The 17322-nt window shown below is 46.8% G+C and overlaps 1 protein-coding gene across 1 annotated transcript in view; it reads left to right on the top strand.

Moving 5' to 3' along the window:
- Positions 1–1268: 1268 nt before the first annotated feature.
- The window catches only part of OAT (ornithine aminotransferase), a 38696-nt gene continuing 22642 nt past the window's right edge, over positions 1269–17322 (top strand). The window contains exons 1-2 of the mRNA XM_073546425.1: positions 1269–1413; positions 14404–14632. Of these exons, the coding sequence (XP_073402526.1) occupies positions 14434–14632 (199 nt within the window). The 5' untranslated portion in view covers positions 1269–1413; positions 14404–14433. The remainder of the gene's footprint in view (positions 1414–14403; positions 14633–17322) is intronic.

Genomic DNA, 17322 nt, shown 5'->3' on the forward strand with positions numbered 1-17322 from the left:
CATCTGCATGTATTTCTATGTAGGTCAACGCTCCGCTCCCGGGTGCCGGCGGCAGTGACAGGTATTGACGTGCGAGACTCGTCCGAGTTTCTCGCACGTGAGTATGAGCCCTTACAAACTCATACACACACACTCATACACACCCTCTTCTGCCCCGCTCTGCATTGCCAGCAGCAGTAGGGTGACGAGGTGCAGCATGATGACCTCATCACTCTGCTGCACGCTAGGCTACGGCGGGGGAACAACAGCGGTGCTCTGCTCTGTGTCGGATATCATGCATTCAAATATATTTGTGTCTCAAAGACTCGAATACATGTGGATGCATCATGCATAAGAAAGCAGCCTGCCAGGCAGCCCGGCCGCAAAGTAAGTTTTGGCGGCCGGAATCACAAGTACCGTGCCGGTCCTCCGATGGCCCTAAACAGCCGCCTGGGGACCGGCCCAGGGGGGAAAATGCATCCCTGCCACATGGCCCAGCCCGCCACTGGGGTTCGCTACTCCACAAAGCTTTCTACAGCAGAGTAGGGTTTGTGGCGAGGTGCCCACCATTTGTTCGGCGCTCCTCATTCATGAAGAGACGTATGAAGAGTCAGTGGATGAGCCGGACGCCAGTCCATCTACTCACCATGACTGGCATGAACCAGTACAGGGCCCCCACAGTCTTTTAAGGGGTTCTCCAGTGATATTAGAAATATCTAAACTGGAAAGCACCCTCAGCTGATGACAGACAGCTGTGCTGCTGCTGGTTGGATCCCCCCGCCTTTATATACTTCTGCAAGATGGTGATTCATCAAATGAAGTAAAAAAAAAAAGGGGGGGTCCACATAACCACATGAGATGGTGCCCATAGGGGAAATTATGTAGCTGCTATGAAGTCAAACCTTTGGCACCAGGTGTAGTAGGTATAGTAATCTTTATTGAGTCAGCCCGTATGAGACAGATTCATGGACCAACGTTTCGGCCTTTATGGCAGCTTTTATCAAGGTTATCTGTCCAGGTGCACATTAATGGAATATAGGATATCACCATCCTGGTAGCAAATCAGGGGAAGGCGGTGAATAACGAGCAGTGCGCAGTAAGACGCTATTCACCGCAACAGTATACAGCACAGTGTGCAGGTGGAAGGCAGGCAGTCACGTGGTGTGGCTATACAGTAATAGCCCAGAGAGTCACGTGGTGTGGCTCCACAGAACGCCGCGCTCTGCACATTCCAGCCTTCTCTCGGCTCCGCCCATCTGTCACGCACAAGGGGGCGAGAGGAGGGAGATGGCTCAAATGAACAATGTGATTGGTCACTTGGCTAGTATTTCAACCAATCAACTAAAACCTTGCAGATCGTCACCCGGCGGCGATTCTACATAAGAGGGGCCTGGAGGGGGCGCGGTGTCGCTGGCAGCAGGGTGATTGGAGCAGGTGGGTGACCCGGGAGCCCCGGCGCAGGGGTCGGTGCCCGCGTGGCATTGCGTCATCCTGCCGCCCGGCTTCTGTCATTGTCTCGCTTCCTCCTCTATAGAAGGGCTTGGTGCTTTCATGCCGGATGCGATTTGGTTGCACGGTGCCGTCGCCCTGTCTCTTCCCTCTCTCTGTGGCCTGTGTGATGCTGGTGCCAGGGGCCACTCTTGGCCCTATGGATGCTGGGCACACAGTGATGCCTGTCACCCCCTGGCCTCCAGTGATGGCGCCGTGTGCCCCCCCAGTATCCAGCTGTGACAATGATTGGCATTTATAGCGGTGGTCTCCAGCAGTTGGGGGGAACTACAGTCCGCAGAAATCCTTGCATCCTCCTGGGCCTTCTCCAGGGGGCTGCGGATACTGGGGGGGGCGTTTTGGGTGATGCACCTCACAGGCTGTGCAGCTGGTGAATCTGTAGCTTTTCATGATAAGGCCGTGTTCACACAGTGTAAATACTGTTTGTTTGTTTTTTTTTTGTTTTTTTTTAACTGTAGAATAGACTGTACCATAACAAAATGTAGCATCAAATGGGAAAATGTACAGAATAGTGAAATTTGGACCCCTGCAGATAGAGGCAGCATTTCCACTGTCAATGGGGTCTTGTCGGTCTGCAGGATTCCCTCTTGCAGTCTCCTGTTACAGATGCTGTGGTGCCACTCTGCGGGCAGTGTCGCTGTTCCGCTCCTCCTGATGTACACGAGGATTTATTGCATCATTTATCCTTTATGTAACTAAGTTATGAATCTGTTCAGCCTGCAAGATCCGTCCTGCCCCAGCAGCGTCCTGTGACTTACAGAAGCCGTAGGTTGTGATCTGTAAATCTGTAATCAGATGTTCAATTACAAAAATGCACAAGTTAGAGGAAACAGAAAGGTGAAAAGGGGTTCCGTGCCCCCCCCCCCCCCAAAAAAAAATAAATTTTTCTAGTTTAATCTACATCCCTAGATAATGTTGTGGAGCTGAATTCAGATGTCGGTGGAACTGTCAGGCTGTGTACACGCTGCGGATCCACAGCAGTTTCTGCTGCGGTGTACAGTACCATAATATCCTATGGATATCAAAAACCTCAGTGCAGATTTTTCCGTGCGGATTTGCTGCAGTTTCTAAACCGCAGAAAGAATTGACATGTCAGTTCTTTCTGCGGATTCTGCTGCGGTTTGCCATCTCCGTTGAGATGAAAATCTGCAGGGCAAAACCGCAGGTGAAACCGCATGTCTTTTGACTTGCAGATTTACCTGCGGATTTTGTAAAATCCGCACCCCAATCTGCAGCGTGTGTACGTACCCTTAATGTAAAGACCCAAACTCAACAGCTTTGTATATCCCTCATATATTACTGCTGCAGAAATTCAGCAGCAAGTATGGCTAAAGCGCTTTAGAGTCCTGAATGGAGACGGCAATATTTAAGATGCATTGTTTTATCTGCTCTATAGGGTGGCAAAATACAAACACATGGGCCTTGCACTAAGCGAACAAGTCTGTAGGACAGTGTTCACACCACCAAAAGACTGAAACACAGAAAAACACAGTAAAACAAACATAGAAAAATACTGTGTTAATGAAGTAACAGTACACAGCAAGTGCTAGTAAAAAGATAACAGAATATTTGGTTGATATATTTTTGCAAAAATCGTATAATAAGCCGCTCTACCAAATGTCAAGGTAACCCATATCAGAGCAGTCCCTGATATATTTAAAAACCTGATCATACTGTAGTACCTATGAGTTTTTTACGGTTTTTCTGTGGTTCAGTCTCTTGGGGGGTGTTAACACTGTCCTACAGACTTGTTCACTGTGTGCGTGGCCCATGTGTTTGTATTTTTAATAGTTTTTTGTTTTTGCAAGTTTAAGGAGGTTTTCCACCCCTCCCTTGTCTCCCTTGTAAGCCGTGCACAAAGGCCATCCTCTGCAGCATGTCCACATCGTATATTACCTGTATGAATCCTCATATAGGTACTGTACACATGATCAGGTTTTTAAATACGTCAGTTAGGGACTGCTCTGATACGGGTTACCTTGACGTTTGTTGGAGCGGCTGTTTTTCTGTGTTTCAAAAAGTTACAAAAGTCAGAATGTGTCCCAAGTCCTGTGGCAAGGCTCATTTAAGGGGTAATTTTTTGCTTTAATGATTGCTAATTCCAGTTGGTGGCACTAGAGTTCTGAAGAGGCAATTTGCAAATATTTATTACTACTTGAAGAGCCCGGTGCTGCCCAGGCATAGTAACTAACTATGGTTAGTTATTACAGATTATACTGATTATATCTATATATGAGTGTAGAGCCCCGCCCACTCCACATAGCCACATTCAATATAATATCCCACATCATCCCATCAGCCAGAGCCACCGGACTACTACCACTAGTATACCACATCATCCCATCAGCCAGAGCCACCGGACTACTACCACTAGTATACCACATCATCCCATCAGCCAGAGCCACCGGACTACTACCACTAGTATACCACATCATCCCGTCAGCCTGGGGTCCGAACCACAGCGCTGAGTTGAATGGTCCTAACTTCCATACCGGAGATCCCTTCAAGAGGCCTGAGGTCAAAACCAAAGCACTGGATGGATTTGCCCTCACTTCCATACTAATGATCCCTTTAATAGAAGCCTGGGGTCAGAATCAGAGTGCTGAGGGATTTGCCTTAACTTCCGTACCGGAGATCCCATTAAGAGGGAAGATGTGCCTATGGGATGGAGGATGTGTGATGGGTATATGGGCACAGGAGGGGGTGATTCATTTGTCCTGTGCTCTCTGCTCCTTTCTGGGGGTGCAGACAATGGCTGGGAGCTTATGTTCCTGGGGATGCTAGATTTCTCCCTCCTGGTCAGTGTCTGCTGAGGTGTTGTCATGGAGTGGGAAAACTGTTGCTCATAGCAACCAATCACAGCTTAGCTTCTTTTAAACAGCTCTGGTGAAACAAAAGATGCTCAGTGATTGGGTGCAAGGAAAACTGTTGCTCATAGCAACCAATGACAGCTCGGCTTCTTTTAAACCGCTCTGGTGAAATGAGATGCTTCGTGATTGGTTGGTGATTATATAGATATGTAGAGAGATATATCGCACACATGCGGGCTCAGTTTGCAAGGGCTGGGTGAGGATACAGTAGGTGAGGATAGAGCTGGTCGTGCAGCGGTTTGGTGGATCGGTGGTTACTGCAGGTTGTAGGCTTGTTGGAAAGGTAGGTCTTCAGGTTCCTTTTGAAGGTTTCCACAGTAGATGAGAGTCTGATATGTTGTGGTAGAGAGTTCCAGAGTAGGGGGGATGAATGGGAGAAATATTGTATGTGATTGTGGGAAGAGGAGATGAGGAGAGCAGAGAAGGATATCTTGTGAGGATCAGAGGTTGTGTGCAGGCAAGTACCGGGAGATGAGGTCACAGATGTATGGAGGAGATGGGTTGTGGATGGCTTTGTATGCCATGGTTGGGGCTTTGAACTGGCATCTTTAGACATGGGGAGATAGTGAAGGGATTGACAGAGGAGAGGCCAGGGAATAGCTGGGGGACAGGTGGATTAGCCGGGCAGCAGAGTCTAGAATAGATTGGAGGGGTGCGAGAGTGTTAGTGGGGAAGCCACAGAGCAGGAGGTTGCAGTAGTCAAGGCGGGAGATGAGGGCATGGATTAGGGTTTTTGCAGATTCTTGGTTGAGGTGTGGAAATAGAAAGGGCTTGGATATGTGGCATGAAGGAGAGATCACTGTCAAGCGTTATGTAAAGGCAGTGAGCTTGTGGGACTGGGGAGAGTGGGCAGCCATTGATCCTGATGGATGGGTGGGTGGGGGGGGGGATGACTGTTGTAGAAATCTAGAAGAGAAGAGAGATGAAATGGTGGACACATTGTAGGATTCTGGTTAGTAAGGAGGTGATAGCGGGTCCAGAGAGGTAGATCTGTATATCAGCATAAAGATACTCAAAGCTGAGAGACTCCATGAGCTTTCCCAGGCTGAAGATGTAGATCGGGAAGAGTAGGGGATCTAGGCTTAACCTTGGGGGACCCTGACAGACAGGTGGCAAGATGTGTTGGGAGACTGAATGTCTGGTATGAAGATGGGTCGCCCTCCCAGGGCTGTTGGGTACTCAGTACCGGGCCGGTGTCAGCGGGATGTCACAGCAGCGGTGGCCCGGTCCGTGGCCCTGGGCACCCAAGTAATGGGGGAACTGAAATGGTGAAATGTAATTGTTTGAATGAATAGTTTGTGACGCCACCTGTGGTATTCGGCAAGTGAGGTGTTAAGTCGACGCTGCATGCAGATCCTCTGGGACTGGTGGTGTGTTGCAGCCAAGATGGTGACGCTCCCCACAGGTGGAGCTGTAGTCCCAGGGCAGTGTAGATGTAGGGGTAGAGGAGAGGCACAGGCGGTGTAGAAGCTGGTGCCCAGATGTAGTGGTATAGGGTGTGTTAGCGAAGGAATAACTGGAAGACACCAGGGCTTGTAGTTTCAAAGCTTTACTCAGTCTGTAGTACACACAGGTGCCTGCCTCTGTGCTGTGTCCTCCAGGTCGGACTCAGTCAACCTCCATGTCAGATGGAATGCTCCCTTCCAACACTCTGCCAACATGTGTCTTTCTGAACGTCTCCTCTTATAGCGCCTTTGGGGTGAAGTACTCCTAGTACTGAGTTGCACTAGAGTTCCTCCTGACAGATGTTCCCAAGAACAATACTTGTATGGCAGACAGCTGTAGCCTGCTTTGGGGACTCCTTACTCCTGAGTCCCGGCTCACTATCCAAGTTGCTGTTGTGCCCTCAAGTCTTAGATGGGAGTAGTGCATTTACAGCTCACTACTCCACCGGTGTCTGCTGAAGGACCATTAGTATCCATACAACCTTGGGGACTGGGCCCCGGCCTTGCGCTTAGAACATCTAGGCAGGGTTCTCTCCTAACCCACGTCCTCTGTTCCCTTTTACTCCTACGTTCCGTACTAGTCTTTCTTATGGAAGATCTGGTTTCTGTTCAATGTCTTTCTCCTTCTTTCCTTTCCTGTGCCAGCAGACCCAGGTCACTGAGATCTGCTGCAGCACCTCCTTCCTCCATCCCTCTCCTAGGGATCTTCTGTCCTCCAACTCTGAACTGTAACTGAACTGAAAACTAGACTCCTAAACCTTCCTGCCTCCCAGCACGTTTCGTGTTCCAAGCAGGGAGCCACCAAAGGTGCTCTGCTACACTCCAAGCAGGGAGACACAATGTGGCTTTGCTGAACTACTGTGTTGTGTGGGATGCAAGTGTTGGTGCATGGTCAGGAGCCTCCAACTCATCTGGATGATGGGGTACCACACCTCAAGAGGAGGTGCAGTACCTCTGTGGCAACTGAATCCTCAGGGGTGCCACAAAGAGATACAAGATAAGTCTGGGATGCCAAGAGATGAGGGAATGGTCAACTGTTGCAGGCAGAGGACAGAGTAGTGTCGCTTGGATTTTGCGTTTAGTAGTTTTTTGGTGACTTTACTAGGGGCAGTATTGGTGGAGTGGTGGGGCCGGAAGCCAGATTGTAAGCAGTCAAAGAGGAGACATAGGAGGACAGTTCAAGATGGACGTGGTGTTCCAGTAGTTTTGTGGCTTAGTTAATTGCATCAAAGGGCACAAGCACCTAATAAACTTGGTGAATATTTACTGTCCTATAATCCAGTAATGAAGTCAGTACCTTCTATCAGCTTTTCAGCAAATTTTGTAACTGTTTCCAGTGTAAAGGGCTCCCGGCTGTACACTTCTTACAGATATTTAATAAAGTGTGATGTCTTATCTGCTGCATGTTTTTCTGTTGTGAAAATCTGTCAGTGTTGTTGGCCCCTCTAAGTTGTGTAACTTCAACCTTTTGGGGCCCCCAATGCAAAATTTCCAACAAGTCCCCCACTTTTTAGGGGTCTTAACAATAGTGGTCTTTGCATATGGGCCAAAAGGGACATTTTGGTCCCCTTAGGCTCCAGGTCCCAGGTGTGATTACAACCTCTGCGCCTATCACAGCTACGTCCCTGCCCCTCTCCCTTCTTGCTGTGCCCAATTGCTCAACTTTTATGGAGCTTGGTTCAAAAATTATGACTTGTGACATTGGGTGTGCCACATACTAATGTAAACTGTTCGATAAGTGGGGTCAGTGTGTGAAGGAGACCTCCTATTACTATTGTGCCACACGTAGCCCACGTGGGCAGAAATGGCTGTGTGGGACGGCTTTAACCATTTCAGTTCTGACTTCTCCTAACTCTTGTTAGCACATTTGCCGTTTGTTAATTTTGGTTCCTTAGGCTAGTTTCGCACTAGCGTTACCGGGCGCAGCGCATGGCTGCCGCTAAGCTCCGCCCCCTCCAGTCAGCTCCTCCTCTGATTGCATGGCGCTGCATGCTATCGGGGTACCTTATATTTAGCAATGGGTATGCTGGTCATGCACTGGTATGATTTTGCCGGCGCTTGCGCCCTTTTGGTGCTGCACCGAGCGCACAAAAATGCAACACAGTGCGTTTGGTGCACGTCAGCGCAGAGCCAAAAGGGCACATTAGCCGTCATAAGTACACCAGCGCACGACCAGCGTACCCAACGCTAAATATAGGGTACGCTGATCGTATGCAGCGAACGGACGGGGTGTGGGCAGGGGCAGAGCTTAGCGGCGGCTGTGCGCTGCGCCCGGTAACGCTAGTGTGAAACTAGCCTTAGAGGGGTTTCCCAGGACTTTTTAATATCAATGGCATTTCCTTGGGGTGGGTGGTCAATACCATATGGATTGGGGTCAGACTGCAGGCACCTCCACTGATCACCCAGCACAGCTCTGCATGTTATTTGTGCCAATAACTGCAGGAGTAAGGACAGCGGCCACATCTACTGCTGTGGGATGTGGCACCCGCATGGTTGGCAATTTGGGGGTCATTTACTCCTTCTCTTTGGGGAAGCCTTAACGCTCTGATGCAGAGGTGCTAAAAGTTACTCGCCACCAATTTTTAAAGCCCCCGCCCCCCCCCCCACTGAAAAAATCATTTTTTTAATTGGTTTTCCCCAAATATGATTTGACTTGAGTTAAAATTTTCATTCCGTTCTTATGGTGGTCTAACTACTTGGGACACCACTGATCCTCAGAATCGGAAAAGGTTTATGCTGTCCTATTGTCAAGAACGTTACAACTGCATAACTCAGCACGACCATGAGTTTCGGGAACCGATCAAATGACTTAGTCGTATCTGATACTGTTCAGGATAAGAGACCTGCTATGTGCTCATGTAAACCCATCCACCTTCCCAAATGTCTTCATTGGGTGGGGCTGGCATTTTTTGCTGCCGGCTGCACACTAATGTTCCTCAATACAAATTATTTGTGCCACGTAACATACCTGGTGTGCGAGTTAGATTAGAGAATGGGAGATACAGATTTCGTTACGATTTTCTGATTTGGTGAGGTCAAGGTAGAGCGGTGTTACCTGGGTGTGTGCAGGGCTGTGCGGTGACTGGTTACAGTGCAGAGGAGTGGACGGGGAGAGGGCGGCAGCCAATACTCAGCCGCAGGCGGCACATAAGGCAGCAGAACCTGCGTCCCCGCCAGCCTACGTAATACGGAGCAGTGCAAATAGGCTGAGCAAATAGCCCGAAGTATGACGGGAGAATTTGTCTGAAAGGTTAAATTCTAATGAACCTGCTTGTAATAGATGAGTGACATCCCGTCTACTGCAGGAGAAACTTACTGGTAATGTTAAACTTTTTCCTTAAAGTGTAGATTGGAAGGCAAAGTTCTGCAGCATGGATGGAAATATTCCCAGATGCCACTGCTGGTTGCAATACTAGGGATATTACTTGTATTGATAAGGTCTACCCACTATAGACACTGTGTGTAAATGCAAATTAAGTCTCTCCGAGAGGGAATAAAGTCTGATGCCACATATGAGGCTGTTCCCACCATGACCTTTTGATGTTGCAGAATTTCATACAATCCTACAATGTTAGAGTTGGAAGGGACCTCCAGGGTGTTATCCTGCCCCCTGTTCAATGCAGCACAGGATTCACCTTTCTGCACCAACTATGTAAGATAGGTTACTTCCATGTTTTTCTAAAATAAATGACCTAAAAAAAACTTACTGTGGGAATGTAGCCTTATAGGTAGCTATCATAAGTCAGTCTGATCCAATGACTAACGAGCTTTGCACCATGTACTGATGAGGCGAATTATCCACCCTCTACCATATTGGCTTGATTAATATCCTTGGCCCAGCTGCAGCCCTGGCAGTTAGAGGGTCTATTACCAGTGTCAAGCTTTGGACTTTTGTTTCTGCTGCTTGCCTTTAGTAATTTCTATAAATCTGTCATACAGATCCAGAGCCTTATTTGGTGCTAATTTTTATGGGATTTACAAAGGGGGTGTGTCTCCATGGATCCTCAGGGGCGTGACTTTAGGCTGTTCTGCACTATTACCCTGTAAGCCATGCCTCCCTGTAAACACTATAAAAAGACCCATATCTCAACCTGTGTAGTGGATTTACAAAGAAAATGGAATACTCAGGAGAGCCATGGGAATGACCTAAGCAAAAAACAGTTCTGGTGACAAGTGTCAGACATTAAATTTTAGGGTGCATAACCTCAAGTAGATGGCACCAGTGAAGGTTTGGTTCCTCTTCATTTGTCCTTTTATTTCTCATGGTGCATTGCCCTTAAAACTCCATAGAAAACTGGTCTATTACAGGGCCTGTTTTCTATTCAGACAACCCAATTCTCAGTTTATTTTATATGGGGGAAGTATGGTAACGCTCTGGTGCCAGCTGGTATTTTCCATACAGTATAGTAGTTGAGTAGGGGTTGGCCGAGTAGCGAACAACCCCTTTAATACGAGCCAGACCCCTCTATCATACAGTATAATGACTGGCACAGTTCAGTTGCAATTAGAATATTTTCTATACAAGATGTAATAATAATAATAAATTTTATTTTTATAGCGCCGACCTATTCCGCAGCACTTTACATTTCAGAGGGGATTTGTACAGACAATAGACATTACAGCATAACAATAATCACATACAGTAGATTATAACAAATACCAAGAGGAGTGAGGGCCCTGCTCGCAAGCTTACAGTCTATGAGGAAAGAGGTAGACACGAAAGGTGGGTGGTAACAGTTGCCCTGATTGTATGGACCAGCCATAATGTTAAGTGTGTAACAGTACAGACACAGAGGGCTAATGGATGCATAAAGCATGTGGGAACATGATGCTGGGAACCTGGTTATGGTAAAACTTTTGGCTCTGCCACACAGGGATAGGTTAGGTTAATGTGTTGAGGCGATAGGCCAGTCTGAATAAATGCGTTTTCAGGACACGCTTAAAAATGTGGGGATTGGGGACTAATCGTATTGACCTGGGAAGTGCATTCCAAAGAATTGGCGCGGCACGTGTAAAGTCTTGGAGACGGGAGTGGGAGGTTCTGACTATTGAGGATACTAACCTCAGGTCATCAGCAGAGCGGAGGGCGCGGGTAGGGTGGTATACTGAAACAAGGGAGGAGATGTAGGGTGGTGCTGAGCCATGGAGGGCTTTGTGGGTGAGGGTAATAAGTTTATACTGAATTCTGGAGTGGATGGGTAGCCAGTGTAATGACTGGCACAAGGTAGAGGCATCGGTGTAACGATTGGTGAGGAATATGATCCTGGCTGCAGCATTCAAGACAGATTGGAGAGGGGAGAGTTTGGTAAGAGGGAGACCGATTAGAAGAGAGTTACAATAGTCAAGACGAGAATGAATAAGAGAAACAGTAAGAGTTTTTGCAGAGTCAAAAGTAAGAAAAGGTCGAATTCTAGAAATGTTTTTGAGGTGCAGATGACAAGAGCGAGCCAGTGATCGAATGTGGGGGGCAAAGGAAAGCTCGGAATCAAGTATGACCCCAAGACAGCGGGCATGTTGCTGGGGAGTAATAGTGGAACCACAGACGGAAATGGCAATGTCGGGTGTAGGTACATTAGTAGCGGGAGGAAACACAAGGAGTTCAGTCTTTGACAGGTTCAGTTTCAGATATAGTGAGGACATGATATTAGACACAGCGTTTAGACAATCGCCAGTGTTTTCTAGAAAGGCTGGCGTGATGTCAGGAGAAGAAGCGTATAATTGGGTGTCATCAGCATAGAGATGGTAATGGAAACCAAATCTACTGATTGTTTGACCAATAGGGGCAGTGTACAAGGAGAAGAGGAGGGGGCCTAGAACCGATCCTTGAGGAACCCCAACAGTAAGGGGAAGGTGAGAGGAGGAGGAACCGGCAAAAGAAACAGTAAAGGAGCGGTCGGAGAGATAGGAGGAGAACCAGGAGAGAACGGTGTCCTTGAGGCCAATGGAATGGAGCATAGTGAGGAGGAGCTGATGATCCACAGTGTCGAATGCTGCAGAGAGATCCAAGAGAATTAGTATGGAGTAATGACCATTTGATTTGAAGATGTCTATCTTCTCTTGAATGCATTCAATAGAGTAAATGGTTGGCCCGAATATTTGCAGCCATTGCACATGGGATGACTTCCAGTAATGGTTCCCTCTTGTATATGGTGGCTTTCTTCAGGCCCCAGGTCACATTACAGATAATACAGCACAAGCCCCAGGACAGTTACACCTGGATACGTGGAATCCACCTCATCTACTTGTATCACCCTCACCTTAATACTTCCTTGACTTGTATTGGTTGAATGTACTTTTCCAGACATGAAGGAATGCTGGTGGTGGCTGGGAAACAAGGTCATTTGGGAACTGTTGGTTCATGGCCAAGTGTGGGAGGATTACAGAGCAGTGATATAACATAGATGCAATAGGACTTTTTGGTGTATTTACTTCTACTCCACCTCGTGCCAACAGGCAAACATAACCTGGTCAAGTCTAGATGACGGCTTTACTTATCTATTTGTATGGTGCTGACCTAATACGTGGCCCTGAAAGCCGCATGTACTTATCTTAATTCAAGAGGTCTCAATTAGGTTATTGTATAATTTTGTACATTAGGTGTTGAGCAGAAACCTTGGAATGAGGTGGGACATGTCAGCTGTTGGCATTTATCTTGCCCATTTTCCAGCCTGTGACCGGGCATATATTAATGTAAAATTACAAAAATCTTATTTAGTCAATGACCCTATGAATTTTCAAAGTAAAGGCTGTAGAAGTCCCAAATGCCCAACTATGGCTGGACACGTCCATCACTGGGTCATCTCTTGTATATGGCTGTAGATCGGCACCATATTCACTTATGGGCACAGTAGGGTTGGCACACCATGTTTTGTTGTGCCACATGGAATATACTTTGTGGTGTGCCACACAACATTCCAAACCCTCGATGTTGGGTGTAGGATGCTGACCTCTTATGAATGGGAGATTGCTTTACAATTGAGATCAGTTTTGGATCACGGTTGGATCCCCAATTCTTGACTATATTGAGGGTCTTTCCTCTGAACCCCTGATAAACTGGATTCAGTGTGCCACTGGTTAGACAATTTGAGTCCAAAATGTGTAACTTTGCACCCAACTCGACCTTTTTCCCTTTCAGATCAAAGCCCCCAATAAAGTCCAAAATTGGCTCACGGGTACCTTTTGAACTCAGCCTAATTCTATTGCTCCAGGGATCTTTGTTGACTTACCACCAGTCCAGCCCATGTTCTACAGCAGCCCCCAAGTCCTTTCTATTGGTGCAGGAGAGTTTATCCATCTCGGATAAGTTTGGGTGCAAATTTTTAGTTTGTCCCGTAGGTGTGCTGCACTGTTTTATCTGAAGTTTGCAACCATTGTGCGTTTCTTGATGTTGCACTTGAACTACATGAACTTGGGTGTAGAGCATAAAATAGAAACTTTCCAGTGTGTCACTGCCTCTGGACTTGTACTCGTGAGTTCCCTGACCTTATATTATTTACTGGGTGTGTTGTGGGTTGTGGTGGTTTTCCTCCAATTGCATCTCTATCTGAACCAAACACCATAGATTGCTTGTGTTGTCTCCTTGCCAAGGAACGAACTTCCCAGTGTGGGTCCGGCAGTGGGCTCAGTATGTTTGGCCACATACTTCAATAGGAATTTCAGTGCCCATTATCTGTGCAAAAAGTCAGACTTCAAAGTGAGGTAAGCTGTCGGTGACATAAGGCAAAATAGTCATTTTTCGTTTTTGCACGGTCTTCTGGTTGCCATCTGATCAGAAGACTGAGCAACGTGCAGCCACAGGCGGAAGCTTCTCATGACTCAGGGTTATAAAGGGGAAATACCTGGGTGTGACTAACAAGACAGACGTGTTGGCTGCAGATTTTAGGCACTTCAACTAAAAGGTGGCTACAAAGGAGTCCTCAAGCATCAGACCCTGTGTTGTGTGAGGAGACCCAAAGGCCTTGCCACACAAAGCACTGACTTTGGTGAAAGTAGGACCCTTCTCCCTTTGCATTAGACTTTATCCTTGTGCATGTGTTGTGATTTGATAGTATGTGTGTATATGTATATATATGTACAAAATATTTTTTTAATATATGTGGGATAAGTGTTTACTTAGGATCTTTTTTTCTATTTTTAGACCCCACCTGTAATGCACTTGTTTTCATGACCACTGTGGTTCAATGACTGCATCACCTTTGCGATCAGTTGATGGTGCAGATGAAGTCTATAACAAAGTGACGTTATACTTTTTGCAATATCTTTACATTCAATCTTTAGGGGTAAACAATCCAGGTCAGATTAGCTGATGAAAAGCTTTCTAGTCTGGCAGAGTGCTGACAGTCTGCTCGCTTTGCACTGCCTGGACCTTGGTGTTTACCTAGCGGAGTAGTCTGTGTGATCTTGGGTGTGTCATCATGGTCATTTTTTGCACTTGCCGTGACTTGGTGTTTGGCATGGGAGTGTGATGTGGAGCTTGATATCGATTGGGTCTATGCTGGTCGTTCTCAGCCATTTATAGGCTCTCGCTCTTCTGCTCTTCTTGCATTTAGCTGCACCTGCCTCTAGGGTGGTCTTCTAACTCTTTCCATTCTCTATCACAGGACTTCTAGTATTTTCTTGGATTTTCCAAAATGTTTTCCAAACTCGTCCAGAGACGCAGTCTGGGTGCACTGTGCACCAACCTCAGGGCTTCAATAAGCTCTGCAGGACCGGTGGCCACCGAGAGCAGCTTGGAGGAAGCGTTAAACTCGGATTATGTGTTCGAGAGAGAAGCAAAATACGGAGCCCACAACTACCACCCGCTCCCCGTGGCCCTAGAAAGGGGGAAAGGTTTGTTATTTAAAATTAGGTTTTAATTTTGCTTTCTGCTTATTGAATGCCTTTCACATCTTTCATAACACTTATCTGAACGGTTCCTTTACTGTTGCTGTTAAAGGGGCTTTCAAGCTTTGGGGAGGCTTTTTTTTTTTTCTTAAATGCACATATATAGGGCTAAAAATAACGTTTTGTTTTTCCTAGAAGTGCGGTTTCTCAGAAAGGCCATATATAATGCATCGGTGGCATCATATGACAGCGCATGACCTCCCCTTGACATGTAATCCAGGATGTGACTGTGCTCAGCAGCTTAGGATCAGAATAGTGTTATCACTGGATCTATTATGCTAGACTTTATTTTACTCATTATACAGTGCCATTAATTCTGCAGCGCTTTACAGACATTATCACCACTGTCCCCATCGGAGCTCACAATCTAGATTCCCTATCAGTATGTCCTTGGAATGTGGGTGGAAACCCACGAAAACACGGGGAGAACATACAAACTCCATTTAAAAAAGAAGCTTCCATAAAAACCTAAAGTTGATAGTCAGCATTGATTGGACAGTGTAGACACACCTCTAGGTCGTGTTTAACACCCACTTGTCAATTTTTTTTTCACACATTACTAGGGGCAATAACAGGAACACAATGTAGAGATCTAAAAAAAAAAAAGCTCCCTGATTTGTTTCCTGGCATATACAACTATTTAGTAAAATGTTGAGCGACTGGGTCAGGTTTTTTCCTGGGTCAGAGTGTTGTAAATAAAATCAATTTTACGATGTACTGCTCACTAAAATGTCAGCAGTTCTTGCAGTATTAACACCTTTTCTTTTGTTGCCTTGGAGACCGACCACTGTTGCTAGACAGCAGAACGCTCAGTGCTTACAGGCCCTTCTCTTGAGTTTGTAATTGCAGCTTTGAAGCTGGCTGGTCGGTTTCCTGGGCAATGTTTGCTTGTGTTCAGTAAAAATGGCTGTCGGATGACGTGTCAATCTTTTGGGACATTTTTCTGGTGGTGTTGGTGGTGCAAACCAAGCAGGCCCAAATGCATCTGCACTAATCCAGGGTGCTGCGGACCCAAGTAAAATGGCAGCTGCACAGGTGCATAAATACCAAATGAAACAGCCAGCCAACTTGTGGCCTGATTGTAGGCTGGCTGTTTCATTTGGTATTTATGCACCTGTGCAGCTGCCATTTTACTTGGGTCTGCTGCACCCTGGATTAGTGCAGATGCGTTTGGGCCTGGTTGGTTTGCAACTGAATTTTTTGGAGGATTTTTCCTCTTTCTGTGGTTTTCATGTTAGCGTAGGGACTGGCAAGTGTAAGGAACTTTGACGCAGTTTGTCAGCTTCCGTATTAAGGCCGTAATATCAACCAATACCTTACATATATTGCTATGTTTGTTGTGCACTTTTTATATTTTTTCCAGGGTGCAGTTGGGCCCAAATGGTTCTGCAAACTTGTGGCCTCTGTTCACACGGGATGCATTCTAGTTGGCACTGGGCAGCCCCCCTATATGGTGTTACTAAGAGGTTGTTAGCCAGAAGCCCTGCATTCCCTGTGTGAACACTGCCACATGCGGATTATTATTTTTTCTGCACTGGTGTACCACACGGCCAATCCCTGATTGTAGGCTGGCTGTTTCATTTGGTATTTATGCACCTGTGCAGCTGCCATTTTACTTGGGTCCGCTGCACCCTGGATTAGTGCAGATGCATTTGGGCCTGCTTGGTTTGCAACTGAATTTTTTGGAGGATTTTTCCTTTCTGTGGTTTTCATGGTGTTGGTGGTGGTCAGATATCACGTACAGTAAGCAAACTAACAATGACACTGATACTGAGGGGAGAGGACCCTGCCCTTTTGGGCTTACATTCTACAGGATGGTGGGGAAGGAGACAGTAGGTTGGTGGGTTGCAGCAGTTCCGGTGTTGGTTGAGGTGATATCACCGGTAGTGGTGAGAGAGGAGGTAGCGGGGTCATTGCAGGCTGTAAGCTTTCTTGAAGAGGTGAGTTTTCAGGTTCCGTCTGAAGGATCCAAATGTGGTTGATAGTCGGACTTGTTGGGGCACAGAATTCCAGAGAATAGGGGCTATTTGGGAGATGTCTTGGAGGCGGTTGGGTGAGGAGCGAATAAGTGGAGGAGAGAAGGAAGTCTTGGGAGGACCGGAGATTATGTGAGGGAAGGTATCGGGAGATTAGTTCAGAGACATATGGGGGAGACAGGTTAATGATGGCCTTGTAGGTCAGTATTAGTAATTTGAACTGGATACGCTGAGGGAATGGGAGCCAGTGAAGAGATTTGCAGAGGGGAGGAGTAGCGAGGAGAGAGATGAATTAGTTGGGCGGCAGAGTTAAGGATGGACTGGAGAGGTGTGAGGGTGTTAGCAGGGAGACAACAAAAATAGGTATTAGACCTACCGGTAATGATGTTTCCAGGAGTCCAACCTGACAGCACCATGGAGGACGTCCTCCTCCTCCTTACAGGGACAGGAAGCACACGAGAGGTTAAAGGTCACGTCCCACCCCCTCTCCCTCAGTGATTTAACAAGTACCGCAAGGTGGATGATGCTACCGTGTTTCCCCGAAAGTAAGACCCTGTCTTACATTAATTTTACCCCAAAAAGTCCCACCCTGTCTTACTTTCGGGGGAGGTCTTACATTAGCCGAAAAAAAATGACAATTTCTTTTTAACCAATAAATTA

Source organism: Dendrobates tinctorius, unplaced genomic scaffold, assembly GCF_039654945.1.
Source record: "Dendrobates tinctorius isolate UK_male_01 unplaced genomic scaffold, ASM3965494v1 ptg000147l, whole genome shotgun sequence".
NCBI lineage: Eukaryota > Metazoa > Chordata > Amphibia > Anura > Dendrobatidae > Dendrobates > Dendrobates tinctorius.